The following is a 17,453-nucleotide window of genomic DNA, read 5'->3' as shown; positions in this document are numbered from 1 at the left end:
CTAATTGGTGTAATGAAATATTAGAAATAGATTCTCCTTGGTGAGATAAATGGCACTCAAGATATGTGGATTGGCTGGGATATATTAGACACTCTCCTCGCTTGCACGAACAGGATATTAAGCATCTAGCAAGCCACGGGAATGGGACCCTACACTTGATCCTAAAATGTTTTGATCCCAGATCTCTCTTGAGTTCTCTGTCCCCTCTTCTCTCTAGGTCTCTGTCCGCCCCCTCCCTTTCTCAACCCTTCCCTTCCCAGGGCGGTTTCTCACCGCCTCCTTCTGGGTCTTTGCCTCTCACCTCCCTCCAGGGTCTCTGTTCTTGCTCTAATTCCCTTTCTGCCCCCATTTTCTCTGTGGGACTTTTCGCAGCCAGAGAAATTTGAGGGGATCCAAGAGACACGGAGCTCACACTTGGACTGAGGAGGCATAAAAACATGGTTTATTCCAAACACTGCAATGTGGAACAGGAGAGCGGGAAGGGAGGTCGGTGGTGAGTGTGGACTCCCAAACCCTCTGCTCCACAACCCAGCTCCAGACCCGGCTGGAGATCTGGGAAGAGGAGCCTTTTGGGGGGGTCTGCTGGGTCATCACTGAAGGATCACAAGTAAGGGGTAGATTTGGAGAGGATGTGGTTGGTGGCACCTGGGGCTGGTAGTGAGGTGCGACAGGTCGGGAAGTTTTGGCCGGATGGAGGTTGGGATCAACGCTGGGGCCGGGGGAGGCGGGGCTTCCGTTGGGGGCGTGTCCTAGGTCAAAACAGGGAAAAGCAACCGAGGGTGGAAAAGAAGGAAGGGTGTCACGGTTTGACGTCAAGGGTCACAGTCTGGTCAGGGCACAGTCGGGGGTTCGGGTCACAGTTTGGGGTCAGGGGTCACAGTCTGGGGTCGGATGCCCATTTTTAGGGGTCGGAAGTCACAGTCTGGGGTCAGGGATTTCTGTGTGGCGGGGCCAAGGTCTGGGGTCACAGTTTGGCGAACGCGTCTCACAGTTGAGTCCCGATGGATGAAAGGTTAAAAACGGGCTTCCCCGGAGGCGTGGCTGGGGCCGGGGAGCTGCACAGTGATGTGGGGGCCACGGCCCCGGGCGTGGGGGTGGGGCGCTGGCGCGGCGTGCCCCCCCCCAACTCCCGCCCCATCTGGTGACGTTAAAAAGCCCTTGTCGGGTTTAAAAAAAGGTCCAGTGGGCTCCGAGACCCCCGCCCCCTCGCTCTCAGACTGGGTGAGATTTGCGGAGACCAGATCCCCTCCGGCTCCCGGTGCCCCCAAAGCTGGGGGCGCAGGACGCTGCTCCAGGCGGGGTCCGGCCAGTTCCATTGTTTTCCTTCCCAACCCACGCGGGTCCTGTCCCCTGCGCCTGCCCCCTCGGGCCGTGGCCTGCGCTGACCGAGGGGGCGGCGGGGCCCCCCGGGCCGCGTCATACCTCGGACTCGAGGCTGGAGAAGTGCGCCGAGCCCCTGCGGGTACCCAGGTCCCCGCCCCGGTGTCTCCGGTGGGACGCGGCGGGCAGCGGCGGCCCCCAGTGCGCCGCGTGCGGGCAGCGGCGCGCGTGGCGGGAGGGCCCGGTGAGCCTGCGCGCGGGGGCGGCGCGGGGGCACGAGCTGAGGTCCTCGAGCGAGCGCGAGGTGGGCGCGGGCGGCGGGAGGTCCCAGCCCCCCGCGGCGCGCCGGTGCCGGTGGTGGTGCGGCGCGGCGGCGGCGGGCGCGCGGTGCGAGGCCCGCGGGCGGTGCGGGTGCGGCCGCGGGCACCCGCAGCGGGCCCGGCGCCGGGGCGGGGGCCCCGCGGCCCAGGGCGGGGGCGGCGGCGCCCACCAGCCGCCGTCCAGGCCGTCGTGCGAGCAGCTGAGATGGCGCGGTGGTGGCAGCAGCTCCAGGCTGGCGCAGTGGCGGCAGTGCCAGGCGGCTGGGCCGCTGCGCGGGGGCAGGTAGTCCCAGCTGCCGGCGCGCCAGCCCCCGAGCTTGTCGACCGACCAGTAGCGGCCGGGCGGCGGCCCGAGGCGCTCGGCGTACGGGTAGGGGAAGTCGGCGAACCACCAGGGCTCCAGGCCGCCCAGCGACGCGCCGCCCAGGCTCTCCGAGTCCTCCGAGTCCGACGGCGACGGCTCGAGGTCGAGGTAAGGGCAGGGGGGCGGTGCGGCGCGGCACGGCGGGGGTGCGCCCTGGGCCCCGCCGCCCGCGCCCCCCGCCGCCGCGCCCCCCGCGCCGGGCCCCAGCAGCGGCTGGCTCTCGGGATCGGAGCGCGGCCAGCGCGCGGGCGCCGGCGGGCTCTCGTCCTCGAAGGCCAGGCGGCACAGCGGCGGCCCGACGGCGGGGGCCGCGGCGGCGGGGGGCGCGGGCGGCGACGGGAAGCCCGGAAAGGCGCCGGCGGGGGGCTCGGTCGGCTCCTTGTCGCGCACGATGGCGAAGTAGGAGGGCGGTGGCTTCTGCGGGGGCTGCGCGGCCGGCGGGGACAGGGGGCGCCCGGCCACGCCCCGGGGCGCCGTGCGCGCGTCGCCCACGCCCAGGCCCTGCGGCTCGATGGGGCCGTAGTAGCGGTGGAAGCCGTCGGCCAGGCCCGCGCCCCCCGGCGGCCCCCCGGCTTTGGAGCGGCGCCAGCGGTCCACGGCCGCGCGCTCGCGGGGCACGAAGGGCGCGGGGCCCGGCGCGGGCCGCACCGTCGGGTACGCCGGGCTGGGCAGCGGCTGCGGCGGCGGCGGGGGCTTGGCGGGCGGCGGGGCGGCCTCGGCGCTGCAGCAGCTGTACATGCCCTGCGGGGGCCGGCGGGAGAGCAGAGGGTCAGCGCGCGATGCCCGGGACCGCCCGCCTTCCCTCCGGTCCTCCCTCCTCTCCCGCATCCCGGCCCAGGTCTCCTCCATTTCTAGGCGCCCCTGCCTGTTTCCCCCCATCTCGCCCCCACTGCCTCCCTCCCTCCCCCGTACCCTGGAGAAGGCCAGCAGGAAGTCCATGCGGTGGGTGGGCCCCAGGCAGTGGCGCAGGCGCCAGTACACCAGGTGCTCCCAGGCGAAGACCAGCAGGGAGAGCCCCATGGCCACCAGGAGCATGTAGAAGACCCCCGCCATGTTGTCGATGTCCAACTTGCTGCTCATCACCTCGATTTTGTCATTGTGGCAGATCCCAGACAGCCACAGCCGCTCCAGCATCTCGATCTCATCTGGGGAAAGGGGGCGGGAGGTCACCTTCCACGGGCACCCTCTGAGGACTCTCCTCTTTGAGACGGCAGTCTAGTCCACAGCCCCCTCCTCCCTCAGACCCTGCTGTCCCCAGCCTCCTCCCCTCCTCCCCCAGGACCCGGGGGTCTCCCCGACCCCTCCCCGCCCCAGGCCGCCCGCCCGCAGCCCCCGCACCATCCCCCAGGAACTGCAACAGCGCCAGGTCGATGGGGCGCTTCCAACGGGAGCCCTTGTGCAGAGCGATGCCATAGCCTGTGGTGGCGAAGACCTTGCCGGAGCCGATGGTGACGAGCTTGCAGCCCTCGTCCTTGCGGGCCATGTAGTTGAGCACAGCTGCGTCATAGATGAAGGCGTCCAGCTTCCTGGGGGGCAGGGGGCGCGAAAGGGCAGGGTCAGTCCCATTCCGACGCCCTCAGGGCCCAGCCCACTCCTCTCGCCCCTAACTTCCAGCTGCTCCCAACCCGAGCGAGTGGGGGACTCTTGAGGAAGTCACTGCGCCTCTCTGTGCCTCAGTTTCAACATCTGTAAAATGGGGATGACAGCAATACTGCCCTTGTAGCGTTGTTGCAAAGGTCAGGTAGCACTTGGTGTAAAGAAAGTTCTGGAGGAATGTTAGCTGTGCCTGTTAATGAAATAATTCCGCGTCTAATCCTCACCAGAGCCCCCAAGGAAGGCCCTATGTGCTCCTCCTTTTTAAAGAGGAAGACTGAGACTCAGGGGAATCCTACAAACAATAGTTTTGCAGAATAAATGAATGAGTGAATGAATGAATCTAAACCATGGAACACCGGGTAACTATTCTATGAAGTAACAGAAATGCTTATGATCTGACACGTGAGGATGTCCAGCATGTATTAATGAGAAAATAAACTCGTTCTGGAATCCCATATAGCATATAGTTCCAAATTTAGTCTTTTATTTTTATTACTTTTTAAATTTATTTTTTGGTGAGGAAGATTGGCCCTGAGCTAGCATCCATTGCCAGTCTTCCTCTATTTTGTATGTGGGACGCCGCCACAGCATGGCTTGATGAGCAGTGTGTAGATCCGTGCCCAGGATCTGAACCCATGATCCCCTGGCCACCAAAGCAGAGCGTGAATTTAAGCACTACGCTACCTCACTAGCCCCCATATTTGTTTTTAAAATGACATATGTCTGGTGGCGTAGTGGTTAAGTTTGCAAGCTTCGCTTCTGCGGCCCAGGGTTTGCTGGTTTGGATCCTGGGCGCAGACCTACACACCACTCATCAAGCCGTGCTGTGGCAGGTGTCCCACATACAAAAAAAACCCTCCCTGTTAGCTTAGGGCCAATCTTGTTCACCAAAAAAAGAGGAGGATTGGTGGCAGATGTTAGCTCAGGGCTAATCTTCCTCAAAATCAAAACAAAACAAAACAAAATAAAAATAAAATAAAATGACATATGTGTTGGGGGGAATTGGGGTCATCTTAACTGCAGACACCAGACCAGCTCTTAGAGGAAGGTGCCTGTCTTGTTCGAGTCCAGCATCGTCCAAGAGAACACCACGACGATGGAGGTGTCCTGTCTGCGCTGTCCAGTGTGGCAGCCACCAGTCACACGTGGCCCTTGGCCACTTGAAATGTGACCCGTGTGATAAAGGGACGGAACTTTAAATTTTATTTCATTTTAATTTAAATTTAAGTCATATTGGACAGGACAGGTCTGGGGAAAACAAGAGAGATGGAGGCGGGTGGGTGGACCCTGGGTTGCGGGGAAGGCAAAGGGTTTTCCAGGAGAATATAACCCCCTGGCTTTTGAGTCGTTTGCCTATCTGTTAATGTCACAACCTCCATGTCCCCAAGCTTTCCATAAAGCCATCCCCACACTCACACACATGCACATAAATGCCTTGTGTATAGAGATGGTTGCAGAGAAATTAAGGAAAAGGACAGAATTAGTCTGTGCGTCTCAAATGGGGAGACAGACAGAAGGTTCCCCAAACTGAATGGATCCAGCAGAAGCAAAAAAGGCGGGGTGGGGGCAAAGAATGAGCAGACCCTTGGGGAGGCCAGTTACCACCCCACGGGTTGGGGGGAATGGGGTTTGAATTCATTTTCTATCTGTCCTAACAGGCAGGGAGCTGGCAGCCGACGTCTGGAAACATGTATATGTATAGAGGCAAGAATAATATCTCAATGGCCTGCGGGCACCGCCGCCTTGAAACAAATGTTTAGGAAAATGCCCTTAGGGGTGAAGGGTGAATTGTTTCCTGGGTTTAAGTGGGAAGAACTTGGAGTTTCCAGGGTCTCGCTGACGAAGAGGGATGGAGGCGCTGGGGACTAGGATGCAGATGGAAAGAGGGTCTTCAGGGGTCCTTGGGGCACACAGGGGACCGGTGTTTGTGGGGGGCATTTTAGAGCTCAAGATGAAGGCTTCCGGTGGTGGGAAGGTTGGAGGAGCTTCCAGGAAAGGGGATCTAAGAGCCTTCCCCTTTAACCCTTTGCTCCGTTGTTCTGGGACATAATGTCTGCCTCCCTTCCCCCAGCCCCGACTCCCTAGGCCCCCATTGTCCCTAAACCTCTAGCAAAGCAGCCATGTCCTACAGCCTTGGTTTAAGCGTATGTTTGGAAAATTAAAATTCCCTGCGTCTGTCCTTACTGTCCTGTTTATTCCTGTGGCCAGAAGGATCCTAACATTTGCATCAGCTCCCACCCCCCCTCAGCCCTCTACCCTCTCCTGGCTCCCCACTTCACTTAGAGCGACTGGAGTTACCTCCAGCGAGAAGGCCCTATGCCACCAAACACCCACACATCCCTCCTCACCCCTCTGCCCTCATCTGCCACTGCCATGCCTCTCTCTCTCACTCTGCTCCAGCCACACTGGCCTTTGCGCAGTTCCCGGACCACTTCAGCGTGCTCCTGCCTCAGGGCCTTTGCACTGGCTGTTCCCTCTGCTGGAACATTCTTCTCCCAGATAACAGCCTGGCTCGCTCCCTCACCTCCTTCAACTGTTTACTCAAGAGACAGCTTCCCGAGCACGCTATTTAATACTACAAGCTGTGGCCTCCTCCCTGGGTCTCCCAGACTCCTTCACTCTCTGCCCTATTTTTGTCCATAGCACTCACTCCTTGTAATATAAGATGTTCCTAGTTATTGAGTTTATCGGCCCTCTCCCCCCACTGGAATTTAAGTTCCATGAGGGAACAGACCTTGTCTGTTTGGCTCACTGCTGTATCCACAGACTCTAGAACAGTGTTTAGTAAAGAGTGGCTGAATGAATGAATTCTGGCCGGTTCTAGGCGGGCGTTCTGTGGGCCGGGCACTGGAGCTGAGAGGTAAGGTTTCATTAACATGGGAAAGATGCCAAGAGATTTTCCTCCGTGGAAAAAGCAAGAGGAGAACAGCGTGTATTTTCAGTAAGGAATGTAGAAAAGATGTGTGCATGCATATGTGTTTTAATTGACCTGAAAGAAGCAAAACACACAGCTTACTTTAAGCAAAGGGGATTTGATGTTTCCTTTTTTACCCCTCCTACACGAGTGAGAAGTGGAACCTTTCTCATGGAATGGACTTCTAGAACTGGCTGGGAGGAGAAGCGGTTTCTTTCTTTCTTTTTTGAGGAAGATTAGCCCTGAGCTAACATCTGCCGCCAATCCTCCTCTTTTTGCTGAGGAAGACTGGCCCTGAGCTAACATCCGTGCCCATCTTCCTCTACTTTATGTGTGGGACGCCTGCCACAGCATGGCTTGCCAAGCGGTGCCAAGTCCGCACCCGGGATCCGAACCGGTGAATCCCCGGCCTCTGAAGTGGAACGTGTGCACTTAACCGCTGCACCACCGGGCTGGGCCCTTCTTTCTTTCTTTTTAGAGATGCATTTCCTTTCTCTTCCTATGACATCCCTTGCCCTCAGTGGGAGGGTAAGCCCATAGTTGGCCTGTGAGCCGGCTAAAGCCATATAAGGCTGCCACTGCCCTTGTACCGCTCTGTAAGGACGGAATTTTCTAGTGCTGTCCACAGTGGTAACCACTAGCCACAGGTGGCCATTGGAATTTAAATTTTAACTAAATTAAAAGTTTAGTTCCTTAGTCACACCAACCACATTTCAAGTGATCAACAGCTGGTGGCTACCATATTGGACTGCTCAGGTCTAGAACATTTCCATCATCTCACAAAAGGCTGTTGGAGAACGCCACCCTAGACACACACATGCATCCGTCCCCCAGGCAAGAATGGAAGCCCCAGGAGAGCAGGACGTTGCTGTGTCCACTGCCATCCCCTCGGTGCCGAGCCCCGTGTCTGGTGCCAGAAGACCGTAGTGAACATTGAGTGGATGAATGAATGAAAGAATAAATGAATGAATGCCTTTTAACTTTGATATCATTAGGGGTTATCTTGTGAGGGAGCTCCTGGTTCATTCTGTTTCTTTTTTGTTCCTCTCTATATTAAATAGATTATATATATAATATGTATATATATATACATGTACATATGCGTGCATTTTTCTGTCTATATGTGGCTAACCCGAGAAAAGAGACCAAAAAATACTGACACTGGGAATTCCCCAGCAAAAATGGTCCAGACACATCAGCCTGCAGTGAAGTTCACGGTCAACAATTCTACTCATGTAGTCACAAGTTCACCACTTCCAGAGTTTGGCACCCACATTCCCAACTGTGAACAGACTACCACGAATTCCTAGCCATCAGAGAAGGCCCCCAATAAGCAAGATACAAAGAAATGGAGGGTGGCGACTTGGAGGAAACACAGCATGTGGACAGGAGAAAATGTGAAAAAACCAACAACTACCGTTAAGATCCTCAGAGAAACGAGACAAGATCCTGCAACGTTGAACCAGGAATAGGCTAGTATAAACATTCAAAGATAGAAAAAACAGAGTTCTTAGAATGCCATGGGGATGCGATTCAAAGGTCCAGCAATGAAAACAGCTGAAGACACACTGCTGAGAAATGCCACACACTGAGGATGGGGAAAAGCAAAACAAGTCACCTACAAGACTCAGGAATCAGAGTGACTTTGGATTTTTCCACAGGAACCCTGGAAATTAGAAGACAATGGAGGATGCCTTCGAAATTCTGGAGGAAAATGTTCTCCTGCCCAGAATTTTATACCCAGCCAGATGAGTAGAGAGTAGAGATGTTTTTTTCCCAGATATGCAATGTTTCTAAAATTTTACCCCCATGTGCCTTTTGTCAGGAAGCTCAAAAGAACAGGAAAGCAAAACCCAGGAGGAGTGAGAATTGGGATACAGCAAGGATCCAAACCCCGGGGGAAGTGAAGGGATCAAGATGGCCATGCACCAGACTGGAGCTGGCCAGAGGCCATGAGAGAAACCTCTTCAGTGAGATGAAGTTAATGGAGTACCTGGTGCGTCTGAATCTATGAAGACGAGATTCATATAATCAACAGAGAATTTGGGTTTGAATTAGTTAAGCACAAAAAACACTCAGCCACTCAGCAACCGGAAAAAAAAAAAAAAGACAAGTGTTAACTCCAGGAAAAACAAAGAATTGTGTAGGAGAGGAGAGTAATCATGGTTTACTACTTGTGGCAGCTGTGGGAGTGTTTACACAGTCATAACATGTAAACACTGCATATTCATTTAGCTAGAATCACAATGTGGGAGGCTGGAGTGATTTAAGTAAGCGTATGAATATGTGTCTTTCATAGTGAGAAGTGAATGGAAAAATGCTTAAAATTGGAAAGTCAAGAGGTAGCCATGCAAACATGGTATTTAGAGACAGGGAGAAAAATGACAAAATTATACTATAAATGTGGTCAAAGCAGATTCCTCTGGGGTGGGAGGAATGGAAGATAGGTACACGCAGGACCATTGATTTTCATTAAAAAAAATTTCTTTTTTGTATTTGACTCCCCAAACTATGCGGATGTATAACTCTGATAAAAATAGAACTAAACATGAGAAAAAAATGTACAAAGGAATTCTGGGGAGAAAGAGAATTCAGAAGCAGCAGGAAATCAGAGCAAGAGGTGACAGTGAGAAATAGAGGGGTGTCCTTTGTGAATCCAGGAAGCTTCTGGGGAGAGGCCCAGGAAGGTCATGCGGGCTTCTCAGTGCCTGCGTGAGGCAATGCGGAGTGGTGGTGGGGAGAGGCTGGGCTCAGAATCAGATGGCCAGTGTTCAAATCCCAGCTCTGCTTCCCAGTGGCTGTGGGATCTTGCCGTGCCTTAGTTTCTTCATCTATAAAATGGGAATAGTAACATTCACCTCTGAAGTCTTATGGGTTGAATTCTGCAACCCTCAACATTCAGATATGGAAGTCCTACTGCTCAGTGCCTCAGAATGTGACCTCAGTTGGAGAGAGGGTCTTTACAGAGCTAACCAAATTGAAATGAGATCACACCCATCAGAATGGCTATAATCACCAAGACAAAAAATAATGAATGTTGGAGAGGATGTGGAGAAAAGGGAACACTCATACACTGCTGGTGGAAATGCAAACTGGTGCAGCCACTGTGGAAAGCAGTATGGAGATTCCTCAAAAAATTAAAAATAGAAATACCATACGACCCAGCCATGCCACTACTGAGTGTTTCTCCAAAGAACTTGAAATCAATGATCCAAAGAGACTTCTGCACCCCTATGTTCATTGCAGCATTATTCACAATAGCCAAGATGTGTAAGCAACCCAAGTGCCCTTCTACAGATGAATGGATAAAGAAGATGTGCTATATATATACAGTGGAATACTACTCAGCCATAAAAAAGACAAAATCATCCCATTTGCAACAACATGGATGGACCTTTCGGGTATGATGTTAAGTGAAATAAGCCAAACAGAGGAAGACAAACACTGTGTGATTTCACTCATATGTGGAAGATAAACAAACACATGGACCAAGAGAACAAATTAGTGGTTACCAGAGGGGAAGGGGGTGGGGGGGCAGATGAAAGGGGTAAAGGGGCACATATGTATGGTGATGGACAAAAATTAGACTATTGGTGGTGAGCACGATGCAGTCTATACAGAAACTGATATGTAATAATGTACACCTGAAATGACACAATGTTATACACCGTTATGATCTCAGTAACATTACTGGGGGAAAGAAAATTAAACTGAGGGGCTGGCTTGGTGGTGTAGCGGTTAAGTTCGCATGCTCTGCTTCGGCAGCCTGTGATTTGCAGGTTCGAATTCCAGGTGAGGACCTACACACCGCTTATCAAGCCAGGCTGTGGCAGCATCCCACATAAAATAGAGGAAGATGGGCACAGATGTTAGCTCAGGGCCAATCTTCCTCACCAAAAAGCATACTTTAAGAAAAAAATCTATGTATGTTATAGCTCAATAAAAAAAAAGATGAAATATAAAAAGACACAGGATGAAGCCTCAAGCTATTTTTACTTATTAAGGGCTAGGGTTGTGGCTGACATTTGGGTGAAAAAAATATATAGATGAGCCTTGTTCTCTGAACTCAGATTTGGATTCATTTTTTGAGATGGGGTCGGTCTCTCTTGCTGGTCACACTCCCTGCTCTCCAAAAATCAGGAACCAAGTAGATTCGGGACACGGGGTCCCCCTGAGTCTCTGAATTCTTGCTCTCTGAACATAAGGATTAAATAAACTGGAAATGGGAGGGATTCTGGGAGAAGTAAAAGAGGAAGGCACTTTGTGCTGTGAAGTGGGGGTGGGGGTGGCGGGGGCAGGGCCTGGGAAAGCCGCCCTACTTTGCCAAGATAGGGAGGATCTGGAACTCCCAGGGGGCCTTCCTGGAGGGAGGGGCTGAGGAGGACAACACGGAAGAGGGAAAGGGGAGAGATGAGTCAGCCGGCTGGGGAGGATGCTCTGGGGCTGAGTAAGGAAGTGAAACAGCCCCTGGGGGGCGGGTCGCCAGAGCACTTCTATGCTTCGTGCTCATCATGTTCACTGTGTAATTTTTTGCGTTTAGATGACGTACACCTGTGCTGCCCAATGTGGCAGCTACACCCCACTGGGGTTGTTCTGAGCCCTTGATCGTGGTCAGTCTGAACTGAGATGTGCCCTGCGTGTAAAATGCACCCTGGATTTCAAAGATTTCGTTTGGGCAAAAAAAAATTATGTAAAAGATCTCAACCATTTTTATTCTGATTATGTCACAATATTTTGAATATACTGGGTTCAGTAGAATATATTATTAAAACTAATTTCACCTATTTTTTTTAATTTTATTTTTCCTTTTGCTCCCAAAGCCCCCCAGTACATAGTTGTATATTCTAGTTGTGGGTCCTTCTAGTTGTGGCATGTGGGATGCCGCCTCAGCATGGCTTGATGAGCAGTGCCATGTCCGTGCCCAGGATTCGAACTGGTGAAACCCTGGGCCACCGAAGCAGAGCACGAGAACTTAACCACTCGGCCACGGAGCCAGCCCCTCACCTATTTCTTTTTATGTCTTTTCACGTGGCTAGTAAAATATTTGGAATTACACGGTAGCTTGCGTTGCATTTCTACTAGCCAGCGCTGGCACATGATGCCCTTCCTGCTCCCAGTGTTCAGTCCACCACACAGAGGCCTGATGTCAGTGCGGGCTTCTGTGGGGATTAAGGGAGGAGCCGGTTCCAGTTTTGGTTCATAGGCTGTGGAGCTGGGAAGACACAGTTGGGCCAGTGAGATGGTCCAGAAAGTGAATTAAATCTGGCAAAGAGGAGCATGAAGCGAGGGTGACCCTGAGAAGCCCAGGAATTTGCAGGATCCTTAGAAAGGGGGGTTGGAGCCAATGGTATCTAGATCCTAAGGGGCAGGGAGACCCTAGATACATCTGGAGGTGGGGGAAAGCCAAGGAGGGGTAGAGGAAGTGGAAGAAGGGAAAGAAGTACAAGAGAAAGGAGGAGGAAGCAAAGGAGAAGGAAAAAGAGGAAAGAGAGCACGGGAAGGAAAATAACAAGAGGTAAAAAGACAGAGTTCTAGATCTACACTGTCCAGAGTGACAGCCACTAGCCAGATGTGGCTACTGAGCTCTTGAAATGTGGCGAGATCGAATGGAGATGCCCTGTGAATATAACATACACTCAAAGTACCAAAAAAAAAAAAAAGTTAAACATCTCGTTAATTTTTATATTATGTATTGAAATGATAATGTATTGGAGATACTGAGGTAAATAAAATACATCATTAAAATTAATATCGTCTGTTTCTTTACATGTGGCTACTAGAAAAATTTAAATGACCTATGTGGCTTCCCAGCTCTGCTCTGGAAAAAAGGCTGGAGGAAACGCCTGGAACCATTAACAATGAATAAGGAGGAGGAGGGGAAAGATCTTGTCTTTTTATCTCATTATTTTTAACAATAAGCAAGTGTGACACAAACAAAGGCTTTAAAGACAGGGGGAAAAAGATTGGGGAAGGCGAAATTTCCTTTAAGAGGCTCCGAAAGGAGCCAGGCACAGAGGAAGGGGGTGTCCTCCCGCGGGTTTGGGGGGCCCTGGGATGGGAGCTGAGGGTCCACCAGGCTTCGCAGCTGGGGGAAAGGCAGGAGGCCAGTGCAGGGAGGATGTTCTGGAAATGAGCGCGACGCTTTACTTGCTCACAGGTTCCCTCGAGCATCTTTGAGAACCTGCTCAGGGTAGGGAAGCAGCAGCCGGGGAACCACGTGACCAGGTTCCACCGTGCCTGCCGCTGATTGGCTCGGGCACAGACACCCGACCGCAGCTGGACCAATCAGAGTCTCACTGGTGAAACTGACAACAGGCGCGCAAAGACTCGGCCTGGACCCCGGAGCCCAGAGGTTGCACAGAAACTGGGGGCCTTATGGCATTTGTGGGCACAGCTGAAACCAAGACCCGTATGTGCAGAGGGACTGAGACGGGAGCCAGTGGCCCCAGAGTGGAAGAGAAAAGAGGAAAGAGAGGAACCTTGGCTCCCGACGTTCCGTTTCCCAGAGCCACTTTATAACCGGGTGGGGTGTTGACCCCATATTCTGGAGGCGAAAGTTAAGGGCCGGGAGCTCAACTGACTCGCCCCACATGTAGCTCCCTTTCGAACCCAGTACTATCTGGCTCTAAAGCCGGTGCTGTTAAGCACCTTCAGGGGACTGTTGGGAACTCTCGGGCCGTGGGGGACACCAGAACCCCGGCATTATACGGGAAGATATGGGAAACTGGTCTCTAGAGAGAAGAGAAGCAGGTGGGAGAAACACGGAAGCGGGACAGCTGTGGAGAAAGATGGCCAGAGATGCTTAAGATCTGACAGACTTTCAGGGATATTCTATTTATAATTTCTGTGAGTTTTCCGCCTCCCCCTACTAGAATGGACGCTTCAAGAAAAGGGGGCTTAGGCATCTGGAACAGAGCCGAACACATCAAAGACTTGTTGACAAAATGAATGAACGGATGGATGGATGCACGATTTAAAAAAATTTATTTGTCCTGTTCTGTGCTGTCCTAACACCTCTGCGCGTGATTCTCCAAACTCAATAGCCACCTTAGACCTCCAGCAAGGGATCGCTGCTCTGACCCCGTGCTTTTGGAGATTGCCCCACCCCCACCCCTAGGGAAGGGAGTCCCTGGGGCCCAGGGGTCGTGCTCACCCAGAACCCGCACCTCCCTTGGAGATTATGCTCCGGGAACCTGTGGTAGATAGAATAATGACCTCCCCAAAGATGTCCACACCCTGTCCTTGGAACCTATGGCTTTGTTATCTTACATCGAGATACATCTTACAAACAGACTTGTAGCTGTGGTTAAATTAACGATCTTGGGATGGAGAGATGGTTATCCCGGTGGGCCTGATATAATCACAGGGTCCTTAGAAGAGGGAGGGAGGAGGGGCAGTCAGAGAAGGAGATGTGACATCCCAAGCTGAGTTTGAGGGATTGAAGGCCACGAGCCAAGGAAGGCAGGCAGCCTGAGAAGCTTGAATGGTTTGCTAGCTTGATTTATAAAGTGTAAATCATGAGACATATGGCATACGAGCCTCCGTTTGTACTCTTGCAGTGGGCCTGCAAACGTGAGCTGTGGGCGGACCCAAAGCTCAATTAAGAAAGAAAAGCCTGTTACTAAAACCACGTCCTGTGAGTGGGGCTTCAAGGGTGGAGGGTGAATGAAGGAGAAAGGCAAGTCCTTGAAGGGGTGAAGTGGGGCAGAGAGGAGAGCAGTTGGAGTTGGCAAGAGAAAGAAGAGGCGACTGAGAAGAAAGAGCTGAAGTTCTCAGGATCAGAAATGCTTTCAGGGAAAGCATAGAGAGATGGGGGACAAGAGACCGTGTGGCCCCTAGAAATTAAAAGAGAAGAGCTAGAGTGCTGGAGAAGGAAGAGGTGCAAGAGAGAAGCTGCTAGGGGGTAAAAGACAAACTCCTCAAGGGCAGGACTCTGGCAGCTGGCTTGGCTCCCACTGTCTCCATTTACAACCTCTTCCTTTGTCATTTTTACAACAGAGGCTGGAAGACTACAGTGCTCAATTCCCCAGCTTCCCCTGCAGCTAGGAGTGGCCATCTGACACGTTCTAAGAAAGGGCTATAAGTCCCTGAGAAAGGTTTATTTTCCCCAATAAAAAAAGCAAGGCCTTGCCAGGAGAAAATCTTCCACTCTTGTACCCTTCCTCCTCCTCCTCGTCTGGAACGAAGACGTGTTCCATGGCGTGGCAGCAGCCATCTTGTGACCATGAGGCAACCAAAATGAGCATGAAGGTCTCTGCTTCAAGGTTGGTGGAACAAATATATGGAAAGAGTTAGGATTGTGGATAGTATCTTTGAGCTATCCTGCCAGCCCTGGACTTTCTTATTGTGACAGATAAAGAAACCTCTGTTTAAGCACTCCTAGTGGATCTGGGAAACTTACCTATTTTGTTGACTACTGTTGTCCAGTGCAGGAACTGTGCCCGGCACAGAGTTGGTACTCTTTAAAAAATTTTTAAATGAATGAATGCCTTTCACATGTCCACAAAGCCTAGCTTGACTTTCTGCAGCTGGTTCTGAGAGACTCCACTGTATTCTTACGCTTACCCAACCATTTTACTTGAACCAGGTTGACTGGGTTTCGTTTCTTGCAGCCCAATAATTCTAATCAAGACAGAGGGGTCAAAAAGATCCGCTGAGGAGTGGCTTCTTGAGGGGTCAGCAGAGGGTGGGCCTTGGGGGAGGTGATTTAGAGGACTTGACGGCACCACTTACACCCGCCTCCATCCACTCTCCACACGTCAGCCAGAGGGGGCATTTACAGGCAGAAATCAGATCAGCCCCGTCCCCACAGCTTCTTACTGCCTTTCGCATAAAACCCAGCCCTCACCTTGGCCTCAGGGTCACATTCTGTGTCCTACTCTCATCTACCCTCTAACCTGAGCTCTCCATCCTTCAGCCACGTTGGCCTTCTTGCTGTTCCTCCAATAAGCCAACACCTCAGGCCCTTTGCACACCCCGTCCCCTCTGCCTCTTAGGTCCACCTGGCTAGCTCCCTCACCTCCTTCAGGGCTCTGTGCAAGTCACCTCCTTTGAGAGGCCTGCCCCCAACACGCTGGTGAATAGGCCCCGGCTCTCGCTCACCGTCACTTTCTGAAATGATGGTGCTGATTTTTCTGCTTGCATGTTTACTGTTCATTTCCTACCTCTAGGTGGTGAGCTCCCTGTGGGCAGGAACTGCAGTCTGTTCATTCACTGCCCGGCCTAGAGTGGGGGCTGAGAAAATAAATGCTTGCCGAATGACCAACTCAGAGAGGGACAGGGAGAGAGTTACGGTGCTCAGCTTTGTTGTAACTTTGAACTGCACTTTGGCACCAGAACTTAACTTTGTCCTTAGGATCTGCGAAACGGATGTTAAAAACGTTAAAAAAAAACCAACATAGGGGCTGGCCCCGTGGCCGAGTGGTTAAGTTCGCGCGCTCCGCTGCAGGCGGCCCAGTATTTCGTTAGTTCGAATCCTGGGCGCGGACATGGCACTGCTTATCAGACCACGCTGAGGCAGCGTCCCACATGCCACAACTAGAAGAACCCACAAGGAAGAATACACAACTATGTACCGGGGGGCTTTGGGGAGAAAAAGGAAAAAAATAAAATCTTTAAAAAAAAAAAAAAGATAAAAAAAAACCCAACATAATCCACGTATTGATTCCAGTGAGTTCAAACCTAATGATAATAATTATAGCAGCAAACACCTGCAGTGTGCCAGGCACTGTTCTAAGTATTTTGCATGGATTAACTAAAAATAATCAATATAATAATATATTTACTAACTAATAATAATAACTATGATAATTCTTATAACAACCCTATGAGGTGAGTCCTCTTATCCCCATCTTACAAGGGAGCAAACGGAGGCTCAGAGAGGTTGAGTAAGTTGCCCAAGGTCACACAGCCAAGAAAGGACAAAGCCAGGATTTGAACTCTGGCAGTCTGGCCTCAGAATCCATAACTACTGGATCCCTAAAACATCACAAGGATCCTACTCCTGGAGGAATAGTTCGTTCCCACCCTGGGTGACCTCTGCCTTCCCAGCTGACCCACCCTGGGCTCACTTCTGAGGCCGATGAATGACCCTTGACCCCTCGCCACCTGCAAGCATCCTCAGGGTCCCCAGCAGCCCCCCGCTCCCCGACCCCACACCCCGGCCCAAAGTCTGTGCTGACCCTGCCTTGAGCTGAGTGAGCGCTTCCTCCACGCGGGGCTGGTTGTAGCGCACCATGTAGCTGTGCATGTCGGGGTAGTTGCTACGGATGTTCTTCTCCGTGGACCCGTTGGGCACCGTCCCGAACTTCAGGGGCGGGTACTGCTCCTGGGGCCGCTGGAACTGGGGCAGAATGGGGAGTTACGAGGGCGCCCTCTCTGGGGGGCATCTGGGTCGAGGATGTCCTTGACCAGGTGCTCCATTCTGGGGGGACACCCGCCAACCGGCGGACGCCCCAGTCCAGAAGTGTCTTTCAAACTTGCTCACTGTGACCCACAGTAGGAAACACTACTCAACCAGCACGTACGTCCACAGATGCGCACGTATGCATACGTAATCGGGAGTCATACTGAAGTATTTCACAGGCAGCATCGCCTGATCGTGGGCAACAAAGCTCAAGGAGGGTCCCGGAGGCCCCTGACCTGACCAGGCATTAACCCTTAACTTGCTGGACCATGGGAGGTCCCAGGGGCAGGGGGCTGGCAGGGCGGGGGCTGGGGGTAGTTGCTATTTCCCAATCCGTTCAGAAATAGTTCCCTGTTTTAACGACAGACGTAGCCAGACAGGTGGATGCTGGCTCAGTGTCAAGTGTGTATATGCCTAAAACAAAAGTTTCATAAAACCACCCTCACCCTTATTACGTAAGATGCAGTCAAACATAGTTTCTAGTCTATTCCATTCCATTAAAACAAACCAACGCTTGTTGCAATCCATTGACTT

At 52.5% G+C, this 17,453-nt stretch overlaps 1 protein-coding gene across 1 annotated transcript in view; it reads right to left on the bottom strand.

The window, feature by feature from the left end:
- Positions 1-420: 420 nt before the first annotated feature.
- The window catches only part of GRIN2D (glutamate ionotropic receptor NMDA type subunit 2D), a 33,578-nt gene continuing 16,545 nt past the window's right edge, over positions 421-17,453 (bottom strand). Inside the window, exons 10-13 of the mRNA XM_070558079.1 lie at positions 16,696-16,856; positions 3,343-3,530; positions 2,917-3,149; positions 421-2,745 (exon numbers count right to left, since the gene is read on the bottom strand). Of these exons, the coding sequence (XP_070414180.1) occupies positions 1,417-2,745; positions 2,917-3,149; positions 3,343-3,530; positions 16,696-16,856 (1,911 nt within the window). The 3' untranslated portion in view covers positions 421-1,416. The remainder of the gene's footprint in view (positions 2,746-2,916; positions 3,150-3,342; positions 3,531-16,695; positions 16,857-17,453) is intronic.

Source organism: Equus przewalskii, chromosome 9, assembly GCF_037783145.1.
Source record: "Equus przewalskii isolate Varuska chromosome 9, EquPr2, whole genome shotgun sequence".
NCBI lineage: Eukaryota > Metazoa > Chordata > Mammalia > Perissodactyla > Equidae > Equus > Equus przewalskii.
This window is presented reverse-complemented; position numbering and strand designations above follow the sequence as displayed.